The sequence below is a fragment of the Typopeltis vanoorti genome, chromosome 20, assembly GCF_054136105.1.
Source record: "Typopeltis vanoorti isolate ZY-2024b chromosome 20, IOZ_Tvanoo_1.0, whole genome shotgun sequence".
Lineage (NCBI taxonomy): Eukaryota > Metazoa > Arthropoda > Arachnida > Uropygi > Thelyphonidae > Typopeltis > Typopeltis vanoorti.
In genome coordinates, this window is record NC_143568.1 from 60,550,020 (window position 1) to 60,564,859 (window position 14,840).

Below are 14,840 nucleotides of genomic sequence, written 5' to 3' on the forward strand. Positions count from 1 at the left end.
TTTTGGCTTCATTAGCTAACTGCTGCTCATACTGCTCTTTTGCTATTCTCACCAAGTGTGTCCCTTCCTTGCCTGTTCTTGTACTCCTCATGACATTAATTATTACCACTCATCTTATGTTACCTCCAATAATGCCTTCTTTCTCTGTATTTGCATCCTTAATCTCTTCATTCATCCATTTCACACTTACCTAATTTAACCTTCTGACCCTTTGAATACATTTAGACATTGCTTCTACTAGATAGTTCTTAATTAGCACCCAGTCAGCACTGATCTCCTTTTCACCCAACTCCTCATTCCATGCAATGGCTGCAAGCTGTCTCCTGAGCTTCTCATAATCACCATCCTTTTAGTTCCACATATATCCTTTCTTCTTGGAAGTCCTCACATGGCTGGCAATCACCCAGGTAATCACTTCATGGTCACTCACCAATTGCAGGGAGATTTGACATCTCCAATGAGATGATCAAATCCAAGACCCTCAATCCTCATGTGCCCTCTGTGGTATATACTGTCTGAGGTAGTTATCCCCCCAAAAACTCAAGAAATTCATTTTCTTTACTTCCATTTGCTGTCTCATCATCCCAATTTATATTGCCATAATTAAAATCATACATAATGATCACCCTTTTCCTGTTTGATTGCTAATTTGCTTATACATTTCATGGTCACTACCATCCACATTACCAGGACTATAGCAACATCCTACTAAGTAATTCATTCTCTTCATCTCTGTCTCACACCATACTGCCTCAAAAGCACTGCCACTATTTCCCCCTTTCATCTCTACCTTGTATGGACAATTGTTTTCTATTATCGAAGCATTTCACCCCCCTTTTTACTGTTATCCTTTCTGTCTTCACAAAAACATCATACCCTTCCATTTCTATTCCAGACTGTCATCCTCATCCAACCATGCATCACTTATTCCAACAGGTTTTGGATGAACAAACTCAATGTAACCATTTCATTTCCCTTGTTTTTTTTTATACTTCTGGCATTCATATACAAACATAACAGTTCATTCCTGGATCTATAACAAGTTCTACCGATACCATGTATGAGATGTGACCTCTCCATACCTTTCTCAAGCCATTTCTTTTTCCCCTTACCCATCCTAGGACCTTCTTCAAATCCAACTGTTCTCCCTACATCTCAGTCCATCCCATTCCCTTCTTGTCTTTGTATGCTTCCTCTTTGAGCATCAGTCATTTTCATGCTGTGCTCTCCTGTTCACCCTGAGTTTCACTGTTTGTCTTGCAGACTTATTCTCTACACTCATGCTACTCACCTCTATTGATAAGCATGACTTCAGTCTCTTCTTCTTTACTCTTCTGCTCCTTCACATCACTTCTTACTTACTCAAATTCATTTTCTGTACTTATTACTTTCCCTTCCAGCAGAAGTCCCTCCAAATGACTCACACCAAAACCATTCAAATGAAGTCCATTGCTGTTATACAGCTCAATTTGTCCTTTAAACTCATTCTACACATTAACAAATTACACTCCTTGCAAGTTTTTCCACTTGGTTATACTATAAATTAAAGATACCAAGAAATTATATTCTTGGTTTAATTCTTTATCCAAGTGTAAGCAAACAAGTTTGCACCTGAAGTATTTTAATGACTGAGGCAATTCGTATAAAGAAGTTAATAACTTCACATCACTTGCCTTGGTATCCCATAATACAAAGCACATATCCTTACGGACACATATCCTTAAGGTTGGAGTAATGCAGAAGTCATATTTTCCTATACGAGTAGTCAAAAGGTGTCACACTGGTTCAAACTTGTTTGCTTACACTTGGATAAAGGATTAAACCAAGAATATAATTTCTTGGTATCTTTAAATTACACTGCTTTCTCTTTACAAATTTCTGCTAACATCATTTATAATCCTTGATTTCTGCCTGATGTTATCACTTTTATATCTGGGAAGCATGCTGACTACCTTTCCTATCACACTATCTTTTTTTTTTTTATCCTTCTCAACAACCTCCTAATATCCAGTCTTAAGGTCTTGAAGTTTGGGATCCATAGATGGGAGGCTATATGCTCTGCTGAAGGAACTGTAGGAGACAAGGAACTTGTGAGGTGATGATTGATAGAAACTTGAAGTTTAGGAGACATGTCAGAAAGGTTACCCAAAGGATTGCTGCAATAGGAAAAATGTTGACTAAGAAAGATGCTGACCAGCAGGTCAACATCTTTCTTAAAGCTCAGGTCATGCCATTATCTAGATTAATGTGCTCTGAATTGTTTGCTGGATTTGAAGGGAATAAATTAACCTTGTAGAGGGTGCAATTGCAGATAACAAAAATGATATCAGCACTATACATTGCTAGCTATAAGGATATGCTGAGGACATGCAGACTGCATAGTTTGATTGATAGAAGAGATGACATTTAAACTTTTGAGAGGTAGTTACAGGATTAACACTGGGGAATTCTTTTTTGGTTAGAACAGGAATAAGAGGATGAGTTTTTTTTTTTTTTTTTTTTTTTTTTTTTTTTTTTTTTTGCAATGGTGGGTGATTGGACCATGGATGCATTGCCTGATTGGGTGGTGAGAGCATGAATAGTGAATGGGTTTAAGGAATGGTATGATATGATAGAATGTTGTTTAAGATGGACCTCCTATGATGAGTTATGACCCCATGAAGTTCCTGAATAATAATCATTTATTAATTATTTATATTAAATGATTTTTATTATTATGTGAAACTTCTAATGAGGCCAAGAACTCAGTGCAAAACTCTGCTCTGTTTCCTGCTGTCCACCATACCATCTGCACTATTTAATCCTAATTTTGTATATATAATTTTATATAGTTATTTGTAAATACTAATTGTTATATAATGTTCTTTACTTAATTAATGAATGAACCTCCCAGAATGAGTCTGTCGACTCCATGGAGGGTGTAATAATAATAATCACTCTGCTTTATGTTAGAATATTTGTGAGTTTAAAACCATAGTGACACTTGGATTTCAGTAAAGATTTATTTTTATAGATTTTTTTTTCTCTTCATTAGCAGTAACAGTAATTTTTTGTGATTTATATTAATTAGAAAAATATATTTAGTGTTACAATCAAATGACTTTCCTGTCCCTGTTAATTATTATTATTACACCCTCTATAGAGTCAACAGACTCATCATGGGAGGTTCATTCAACTGACAACATATTTATCATATAGAATCTTAAAATCCTGAACACTATTCTAAATGCAAAAATTTACAATCAACTTTTATTTATATCTCTAATTATATTTATGTAGTATGACATTTTCTTTAATTAATATTAAGTAAAATTTTTCAGATTTTATTCCTACAGAATGGGCAAAAGTATGGTTTCTTTCTCTGACGTCTATTTTAGGACTTCATAAGAAATCTATATATGAAAAGTTTTTTGATGTTGTTTATTTTTCAAACAGGTAATTATCATAATCTTAGAACATCATAAAATAATTTGTGAGTTAATTAATATTTCTGATATTATTATTATTATTACGGGTGACTCCAGGGAGTCCTTAGACTCATCGAGAGAGGCCCTAAACATCATGTCCACACAACTATACAACATTCTCACAGTATCTATCATACCTTGCCTTGAACTCACTCACCATCATAGCACCCACAACAGAACTCTGGCAGCTTATTCCACTCATTTACCACTCTAAAAGTAATGAACCCAGCTCTAACCACACTCTTGCCCAGCTTCCATAGGTGTCCCCTAGTTCTCCCACCACCAGTCCTGATCTCAAAAATATCCTCTGAATTAATCCTATAGAAATCCTTTAGCAACTTCAATGTCTCAATCATATCTCCCCTTTTCCGCCTATCAACTAATTTCTGCAACCCACAAATCTTCAACCTGTTCTCATATGGTTCATTCCATAGACCTGCTATCATCTTAGTCACTCGCCTCTGGATCTTCTCCACCTCCTCCCCATCAAGAAGGAACCTAGGTGACCACATCTGGGCACAGTAGCGGAGATGAGGTCTTATTAAGGCTCGGTACAGAGGTACAATAACTTGCTTGTCTCTGGTCATCAAGGTATTTTTCAACAGCCAAGTGAGTTGATGAGCTGATTTTGTTACTTTCACAATGTGCCCCCTAAACTTCATCTCCCTATCCACCAATGCTCCCAAGTCCCTGGCCTCATCAATCTCCTGGAGTACAGTTCCACCAATGTGGTATACTGCTGCTAATCTTTTCACCCCAAAATGCATAACCTTACATTTTGTCACATTAAATTGACATCCATTTTCCTTAGCCCAGAACTCCAATCTATCCAAATCATCCTGCAAGATTTTGACATCTTCTGCATTCACTTGCCCTACCTAACTTTTCATCATCAGCGAACAAATGAACTGTACCTCTTAGATCCTTCCCTATATCATTAATGAACAAATTAAACAGCAGTGGTCCAAGAACAGAACCCTGTGGCGCACCACTAGTCACAGGCCGTCTTTTGGACTCTACTCCTGAATAAACTACTCTTTGATGTTTACACAGGCCGTCTTTTGGACTCTACTCCTGAATAAGCTACTATCTGTCCATCAACCACCCACCTATCCATCTCACCAACCCTATATCCATTCCCATATGTTGTAGTTTACGGATAAGAATTCCATGTGGTATCTGTCAAATGCCTTTGCCAGGTCCAGCAGTATCACTGTAAACCATTACCCTTATCCAGTTCAGCCGTCACCGTGTTATAAAACTTGAGCAAGTTACTGAGGCATGATCTACCCTTCACAAAGCCATGCTGTCCCCCATACAGTACCTCATTATCATCAATCCATTTCTGTATTTTTCCCTTGACTACTTTTTCCAAGCCCTTTCCCTTGACAACGACTCCTGATATGCTGATCGGTCGGTAATTTGCAACCATAGTCTTGGATCCTCCTTTATGCAGTGGTACTATTTTCCCCTCTTTCCACACCTTTGGGACTAAACCAGACCCGAGACTCAGATTAAACAAAATGGTCAAGGGCACTGATAATTCTTTAGCCGCTTCATGCAAGACCCGTGCCGGTATACCATCCAATCCCACAGATGTATTCACATGAAGGTTCTGTAATAGACTATTCACTCCACTTCATCACAATTACCATATAAACTAATGGTTCCTTTATTTTTTCAATGTCACCACCTGGATGATATAATTTTGCAAAGTGCTCGCTCAGTAATTCCACTATATCGACTGATTCAGTGACCTCTTTCCCATTGTCATTCCTTAAAATCATTTTGCCGTGTACAGTTTTTTTCTTGCTTGCAGCATATTGAAAGAACTGTTTGGGATTCTCTTTAGCTTCCATAGCTAGTTTCCTTTCATAATCCGCTTTTGCTTTTTTTACCACACTCGTTACCCTTCTGGCCTGCACTTTATACCGTTCATGTGCCTGCAGGTCACCTCTTTCTTTAAATTCCCTCCACAGTTGTTTCTTTTTTTGCAGCTCAAGCTTAATGGTGTTATTCATCCATTTAACCCCTACTTGTTTTACTATTCGGACCCTAGATATACAATCAGCCATAACCTCCTGTAAATGCTCCTTGACCACTTCCCATGCTCTATCGACATCCAGCCCTTGCAGTTGTACATGCCATGGCACTGATCCAAGCAATCTCCTAAGCTTGTCATACTTGCCAGCACGGTAATTCCACATATACCCTGTCTTAATCGAAAATTCCACACCTTTAGCCACCTCCCAGGTCAAGACCTTATGATCACTCTCACCAATTGGTGGCAACATGGTCATATTCATTACAGTCAAAATCTCAGATGCTATTACCAGGTCAAGCACTCTTACACCCCTAGTATTTTCAGTTACATGCTGTCTCAGATAGTTATCCCTTAATAATTGAATAAAATCCATTTCCTTCCTCACATATGTCCTCTCCTCCTTCCAATCAATGTTACCATAGTTGAAATCCCGCATAATAATTACCCTCCTTCCATCAATTTGTTTATGCATATTATCTCCACTATCTATTCCATCACCTGGTCTATAGTAGCACCCAACTGTATATTTTATTCTGCCAGTCTCAATCTCACACTAAATAGCCTCAAATTAGCTCTTTTCACTATCCTGCAATACAACTTCAATTCTCCTTGGCTGCAGTTCATCAGCTATCATCAATAACACCCCCCCCCATTTTATTCTCTCTGTCCCTCCTAAACACACTATAAACTACACATTCTATCCCACTAACTATATCATCTTCTGTCAGCCATGTTTCACTAATGCCAATAACCTGTGGCCAGGAAGATCCAATCAAGGCCAAAAATTCTTCCTTCTTGTTCCTAATACTCCTGGCATTAGTATACATGAAATGCAGTGATCCCTTTGTCCCACCGCTATCTTGATACGATATTCTAACTATCCCAATAACCATTCCGATTTTTTGTCCTTAGTGCTGGCTCGGGTACATTATATACATTCTTACACTCAACTGTCTCACTTATATCCGCATAATCACTCCCCCCCCCCCCCATCCTTGGCAGTTCTAGTTTACCTGGTTCTGCACATCCATTTTCACTTCATTTAGCAACACTTTTTCCAGTCTTCGCACACCAAATCCATTCAAATGCAGGCCATCCATCTTGTATAAATCCTTTCGCCCATCAAACTCATTCCACACCACACCATCTGCATAACCTGCACATAATGTCATTTGCGATTATGGCCATCCTTCTAAACTCCTCTCTATCATACCGCGGCAACAGACTCACCATTCTAACTCTGACTAATATTCACTAATTTAAATAATACATAATTGATATCTGTTCACACCATTCTTTTCTTTTGTCTAGGCCACTTGATGATAAACAATGAATTGCTGCTACGGTGCTAGCACGCATAGAGATGATTGGTTTGTAGTACTGTGTTACTTAGTTACTCTACCTGGCCTTCTCTTTCCAATTGGTTTATATTTTATTATTTGTTTAGGATATTGGGCGTTGGCCATTCAGTTTATATGTTCTGTCCATTTTTGTTTATTATTGTTTAGTTTTTAGTTCCTTTAAAATATCTTCGTTCCTTTTTTGGTCTAATAATGTGTATTTTGCAGTTCTTCTCATAAATCTAATTTCACTTGTTTTTAGTCTTTATCTTGTTTGTTTTTTGCCCAAATTTCACTGCTAAAGTATTGTATATTTTAACACGTTTCTTTTTTGTACTATATTTGGACTGAGTGTTCTATTTATCAGGTCTATAATCTGTAAAAATATTTAAGTTTTTAATTTTATGTCTTTTTCTCCTTCATATGATATTTCACATCCAAGATAGTCGAAAGTTTTTATCTGTTCTATTATTTTATTATTAATAACTATTTTTCTTCTAACTGGAGTTTGTCCACAAAATGGCATTATATATTTTCATATTATATTTTCATTCCAAACTGTTCTACTATAACGTTTAAATTATATATTGCTCTTTGTAAATTGTCTTCCTTATCTGCTATTATTACCCGATCATCTGCAAATAATAGTGCATTTTTGTTATTCCAGGAAATTTCTATACCTGAATTGTTTAAAGTGTTCCATTGTATTAATATTTCATTAATGTAAATATTGAAAAGTGTTGGAGATAGAGGATATCCCTTGGTTAATAGATTGTTTTTCAGAGAATGAAAAACTTTTCATTTATTTTTATTTTATTTCATTATCTTTGTATATATTCAATTTGCATGTTGTAAAATATTAGGTATATTTATTCTTCATAATATATCAAACGGTATGTATCTTTTTACTTTGTCAAATGCTTTTTCGTAATCTATAAACAAAAGATGAGTTTCTAAATTAAATTTATTCTTTTTTCTATAAGCAGTTTTAAACAAAAAGCTGCATCTATTGTAGAGTGTCTTTTTCTAAATCCATTTTGACATTTTAATAATATTTTTTCGCTGTATATTTTCAATTTTTCATTAAGTATTCTACTATATATTTTGTAGCAAGTATTCAATAAACTAATACCTCTGTAATTAGCAGATTTTGTTTTATCCCTTTTTTAAATATAGGTATTACTATACTTGTTTTTTCTATTGGTATTTGTCCATTTGTATATATTTTATTTAAAAATTTTAATAATTTGATGAAATTTTTTTCCAGCAAATTTATACAGTTCAGAGTTTATCCCATCTTCTCCTGCTGATTTGCCATTTTTTATTTTACTTAGGTTGTCTTTTAATTCTTTCATTGTATTATATCATTTAGAGCATTTTGTAAGTTATTGGCATAATTTTTTTTTATGTTGGTATTATCTGTCCAAAGATCTGTGAAGTAATCCAAGAATTGGATTTTCTGGTGGTGGGAGGACTAGGGGACATCCATGGAAACTGGGCGAGAGTGTGGTGGTTTTTTACTTGGAGAGTGGTGAATGAGTGGAATAAGCTGCCAGAGTCTGTTGTGGGTGCCATGACTGTGAATGAGTTCAAGGTGAAGTATGATAGATACTGTGTGATTGTTGAACAGTTGTTCTTGACATGATGTTAGGGCCTCCCTCGATGAGTCTAAGGACTCCTTGGAGTTGCCTGTAATAATAATAAGAATTCTTTTTCGTCTATTTTGCAATTTATATTTGCAGTTTCTTTTATATTTGCATTCATGTGTTTTAGTCTTTTATATGCATTGGGTCTTATTTTGTATATGTCATTTTCTAGATATGATACAAATTTTTCCCAGCTTTCTCTGTGTCTCTTTCTGGTTTCTCTTTTGGCTGTTGCTCATCTTTTTTTATATTCAATTTCATCTTCTTGCTTTTTGCTACTTAACCATCTTTTAAAAGCTAGCTTTTTATTTTCAATTAAATTGTTTTTATTTCATTGTCCCATATATGTAATTTTTTTGTGTGTTCTAGACTTTCATATGCTGCTGATGTAATAATTTCTTTTATATTATTCCATTCTTTCTCGATGTCTTCATTTTCTTGTATTTTTTCTAAGTAGTTATTAATCCTCTGTTGGTATAAATTTCTTATACTTGAATCATTTAGTAGTCTTACTTTGGAATTAGATTTTGTTTTTCTAGTTTGTTTATTTTTTGTAACAAGGTTGGTGGAAACCTTAGTTTTGCCATGAACACTTGCATCATCTTACAAAAAAATATACAAATAAAGAAAAGGAAAGTGTGTATATATATAAATCTTTATATATATATATATATATATATATATATATATATATATATATATATATATATATATATATATAAGATTTTTTACCTTGGGAATAATGTATATTAGGGTTACCAAGTAATTTTATAAACTTGGTTATTTTACTCCTAATCCCAAGTAAGCAAACAGTTAAGATTGCGCCTGAAACGTAGTTCAAGTCTAAAGATGGTGCAACACCAGGGCAACTCATTGTAAAGGTGGGTAAAGCTCTGATCACTATTCTTAGTATTTTCCATAATGTAAAGCACATCTCACTAAGAGATGTATACTGCAATACATTATGGGTGGGGTCACTACCCAGACTGGTTTCAACCTTTTTTGAGGTCTCCTCAGTAGCTAGACCCTATATACCAAGGTTTTAGTAATACAGAGCCTTATCAACATTACCTATCCAAGTTGCTAAAAGGTGTTTTTATTTTGAATAATCTCTGGAGGAGATATAGATGTAAATAAGATTTTTTACCTTGAGAATAATGTATATTAGGGTTACCAAGTAATTTTATAAACTTAGTTATTTTACTCCTAATCCCAAGTAAGCAAACAGTTACGTTTACTGAAACATAGTTCAAGTATAAAGGTGGTGCAACACCAGGGCAACTCATTGTAAATTCAAGTCTTTATAATTACGGTTATTTTGCCTGTTTCAGTTTAAGAGTGCCCCTGTTTAAATGTCATTGGCTATTTACTCACGGATTCTTAGGGCATTGTAGATGTAATTTACCAAAAAGTATATGTAGCATAAGGAAGAGAAATTTACACATATCTTTTTCTGGGTGTTGCGGCTTTTCTTCTTTATGTGATGTCTGAAAACTACTGAGTGTGTGTGGGGGGGTAGGCAATTTGGGAGAATTAAATTAGAAAAACTCAGGTTTTTTTCCCAGTAATATATATATAAACATATTTATTATATTACTATATTGTATAGGGTGGGGGAAAGGTGAAAGGGTTGATTTTTTAAAAAAAGGGGGGGAAGGGGAAAGAGGGTTGACGGGGTGCGGTCTGTTTTGACTATTCTCGGTCGTCATCTGAACACATTGGGAAAGTGGATGCTATTTCAGGTCGGGTAGGTGCTTCTGTTTTTGAAGTGTTTGTGTTATCGCCTATTGGTCGGGGTTTGACATTTAAACAGGGGCACTCCTAAACTGAAACAGGCAAAATAGCCGTAATTATAATAGTTTATTAAGAGGAGTAACATGGGAGTTTTTCCAGAAATAATATACGTAAAATAACCAAGTTTATAAAATTACTTGGTAACCCTAATATACATTATTTCCAAGTTAAAAAATCTTATTTACATCTATATCTCCTCCAGAGATTATTCAAAATAAAAACACATTTTAGCAACTTGGATAGGTAAAGTTGATAAGGCTCTGTATTACTAAAACCTTGGTATTTATGGTCTTGCTACTCACTGACGAGACCTCAAAAAAGGTTGAAACCGGTCTGGGTAGTGACTCCACCCATAATGTATTGCAATATACATCTCTTAGTGAGATGTGCTTTACATTATGGAAAATACTAAGAATAGTGATCAGAGCTTTACCCACCTTTACAATGAGTTGCCCTGGTGTTGCACCACCTTTAGACTTGAACTACGTTTCAGGCGCAAACTTAACTGTTTGCTTACTTGGGATTAGGAGTAAAATAATCAAGTTTATAAAATTACCTGGTAACCCTAATATATATATATATATATATATATCGATGAGTCTTTTGCTGTTCTAAATAATAATCAATGATGAAAAAAGCCTGAGATGAGATTTTTTTTTTTTTTGTATGACACATAAAATATTAACTATTCACTAAGTGTTTATCTTATATCCAATCTGAATGGCAACAATATATATGGATCATTGAAGCAATATCATGAATAATAATATCTATGCCATTCAAGAAGTGCCAATTCAGTTTTTAAGTTTTTATCAAACTGAGATACATGTACAGGCAGCCCTCAGTTTACGACGGTTCAATTTATGCCGATTCATATTAACGCCAGTTGCCTGCGCATCCTTTCTTACTGTAGTGTGGTTGACTGAGAAACAAAGCTAGCAGGCACTCTAGTGTTTGAGTGTTTACTGAGCTACTACGACGTATATGTATCAAACCCAGTTTTAATGTTGAATCTACCTAATTGTTCTATTTAAATTAATAAAGTACCATGTCTGATAATAGAAGTGCAGAAAAATTAGCAGAACTTGGTGTTAAGAAGGTGTGGAAATCAATCACACTTGAAAAGAAGATGGAGGTGATTCGAAGAATGGAAGATGGGCCGACACGTGCTAACGTCTGTAGAAGTATGAACTTACCTCCATCTGCACCTTCATTTCCTGTGAAGAACCAAGTTTTAAAGCTGCAAAAGATAGACTTACGCTTTTGTTGGGTGCAAATGTCTCCGGAACTTTGAAGCTTAAACCACTGTTGGTGTACCATTCACAGATACCACTTGCCTTCAAGGGTCTAAAAGCCATGCTGACAGTCAATTGGAAATGGAACAAGAAAGCTTGGGTTACACAAGACATTTTTATAGATTGGTACACAAATTATTTTTGTCCTACTGCATGGACAAAATGATTTGTCCATGCAGTAGGACAAATCATTTTGTCCTACTGCATGGACTGTAAAGAAAATGATTTGCCAGCCAAGGCATTGCTTCTCTTGGATAATGCCCCTGGACATCCTTGAAACCTTGCTGAAGTAAGAACACCATTGAATGTCAAGGTTGTTTACATGTTCCCAAACACAACATCGTTGCTTTTGCAACCGATGGATCAGAGGATTATATCAATCTTCAAAGCCTATTACCTCCGTATAACATTTATGGAAATGGTAAGAGTCTTGGACACTTCAGGAAAAACTATTAAAGACTATTGGCGGTCATTCGATATTTTGAAGGGCATTAACAACATCGAGGTAGCTTGGAATGACGTGTCAGCAAAGTGTTTAAAAGGAGCATGGCGAAAACTTCTTCCAGCATTTATGCATGACTTCGAGGAATTAGAGCAAGAGGAGAATGTTATTGAAGATGTGACAGAAGTCTTAGAGAGCCATGATAAACCGCTTTCCAATGAAGACTTAAAAGAATTAGCTGAACAATTAAGTCAACATTCAAAAGAGGAGAAAGAAAACGAAGAAGGTCCTCTGAGAGATATGAAAACAGCCAATTTACAGCATATCCTTGCAAGCATAGAGACATTGACTGATGAACTCTGCAAAATGGACCACGATTTGGAAACAGAGTTCAAACATAAAAAGGAGTGTAATCGCATCTCTTCGACCTTACACTGAACTCCTTAAAGAAAGAAAAAGAAAAACCAGGCAGTTAACACAGGATCAAGCTGATGTTGAAAGTTTGCAGGAGGATTTAAATAAGCTGGTAAAATGGGCAAAAGAAAATGGATGTCAGTTCAATGTGGAAAAGTGTAAAGTCATGCATTTTGGGATTAAAAGATTACCAGCTGTGTACTACATCAATGGAAAGGTACTCCAAGAGATTGATGAGGCTAGGGACTTAGGGGTATTGGTTGATAGGGAGATGAAGTTCAGAGGACACATTGCTAAGGTGTCCAAGATTGCACATAGGATTACTTGGTTGTTGAGGAACACACTGACATCCAGAGATAAAGAGGTTATTATTCCCCTTTATAAAGCATTGATACTTCCACATTTGGATTACTGTGCTCAGGTCTGGTCACCTGGATTCCTTGGAGATGAGGAGGCTGTGGAGAGGGTTCAGAGAAGAGTGACCAAGTTGGTGAGTGATATAAAAAATGCTCCCTACATTGATAGATTGAGAGCTTGTGGATTGCAGAGATTGGTTGATAGGCGAAGAAGAGGGGATATGATAGAAACATTCAAATTACTAAAAGGTTTTTATAGGATTGATGCAGGGGAAATGTTTCAGCTGTGTGAAAGTGATGGAAGAACAAGAGGTCATCTCTGGAAATTAAAGAAGAGTGTGGTTAACAAAGGTGTCAGAACAAGGTTTTTTGCCTGGAGGGTGGTGAATGAGTGGAATTCATTGCCTGACTTAGTTGTGAGCTCTTCGTCTGTAAATGAATTCAAGAAGAGATATGACAGATATTGTTTTGCTAGTTTGGGTCTCCCGCGATGAGTCTACTGACTCCATGGAGATACCCGTAATAATAATAATAATACTTTTTAAAAAAAAAATGCAGGTGAACCGAAACCAGGAATTTAAACATGGGAATATGCAATATCTTTTTGAAGTTTCATATTTTTTGTATATAATTTTGTTTTGTTTTCATTATTAATAATTTTATTTTAACAAATATATATGTATGTATTATCAAAGCTTTAAATATAATAATGTTACACATACTTCATGTGAGTATGTGTAACTAAGAATTTAGGATGGAGTGGAGAATAAATGTTTCCATGCCAATGAGAATTATTTCAGAGATTCCTTCTGTACTTAAGTTTGGCTCAGGTGGCTGAAAATAGTAATCTGTCCAAGGAAATGAGACGTATAAGTTACGAAGATTGTTCAACTTGGCTTTCTGGTAATGACATTTAACACATGGATTCGAGTGGTTTTCTGTGTGTTGCTCCATGGGAGAAGAGATCCGCACTATATTATGGTCTGAGCCACCTAGAGGGAAGCAACATTCACAGCATAATTAGATGGGTTGCTGGTGAGGAAAGGTGATTGAATCATATGAATTTGGTAGAATGAGATAGTGATTTTTAGCCAAAGGAGGTCAAAACTGGCAAAAGTAAGTAAGTAAGTGAAGGAAGAGTAGGTGAGGTAAAAACCTCACCTATTCAGGGTAAGTGAGGTTTTGCAGACTGAAGGTGGAAGTGAACACTATTAAGGTTAGAGCTGAGACCCACATATGTTTGTGAAATGTATCTGGAAGATTCTGTGAAGTTTGCTTTTGATCACATGGGTCCTACATGTTCGCTATGCAGTGGATTAGGTTTTCATGTTGGTTATTTACAGAGTTTGATTTTCTCACTAGTGTCCCTTCTTTGTAATTGATTGTCCATTCTTCATCTTCACTTTGATGTTTCTCTTCCATTTCTTTTCGTAATTGCTCTCTTTTTTTCATGCTGTGCATAGATCAGATCCAGCTGGGCTCATACATATGATTCAGGACTGGTGCCTCCCGACTTGCTGTTCACAACTGATATGAATGCTGATCTGCTTGTTGAGGTATCACAGGTCGCTTTTAAAAAGCTCAGGAAGTTTGCTCCATCTCTCCATGTAATTGTGGTATACCAAACATGTGACAGTTTTCTTGGGGTCCAAGATGCATTGTTCAGGGAGCATGCAAGTGTCATCATTTAGAGTTGTGTGTCAGTTAAATTTCCAAATGGAAATTTAAGATGATGGCATTGTACTTTTTATTTTCTGCCTCAATCATGTCTTGGACTGATGAAACCACCAGCAAGCTTTGAAATCTCATTACAAAGCTTGCTGGTGTCATCTGCAGTAGGCATATTAGCTTCAAGACTAGTCATGGATTGCTTCAAGCTGTTTTTCAATTGTGTAAATTTTCTGGGAGAAGATTTCATTGAGCATGATAAGGTGCTGTTCCATGGGTGATAGAAAAATGGCTGGCTGAGTTTGCTTAAGGGTTTGAGCACCAATTTTTTGATTTTGGCACAACTGGCATGAGTCCACTGGCAACAAAAAAGT

General features: G+C 35.9%; 1 protein-coding gene across 2 annotated transcripts in view; it reads left to right on the top strand.

The window, feature by feature from the left end:
* The window catches only part of Dnaaf3 (Dynein axonemal assembly factor 3), a 223,732-nt gene that overhangs the window by 201,721 nt on the left and 7,171 nt on the right, over window positions 1-14,840 (top strand). For both annotated transcript variants that reach the window (XM_090410152.1, XM_090410151.1), the window contains exon 13: window positions 3,321-3,435. In XM_090410152.1, the coding sequence (XP_090266278.1) occupies window positions 3,321-3,435 (115 nt within the window). The remainder of the gene's footprint in view (window positions 1-3,320; window positions 3,436-14,840) is intronic.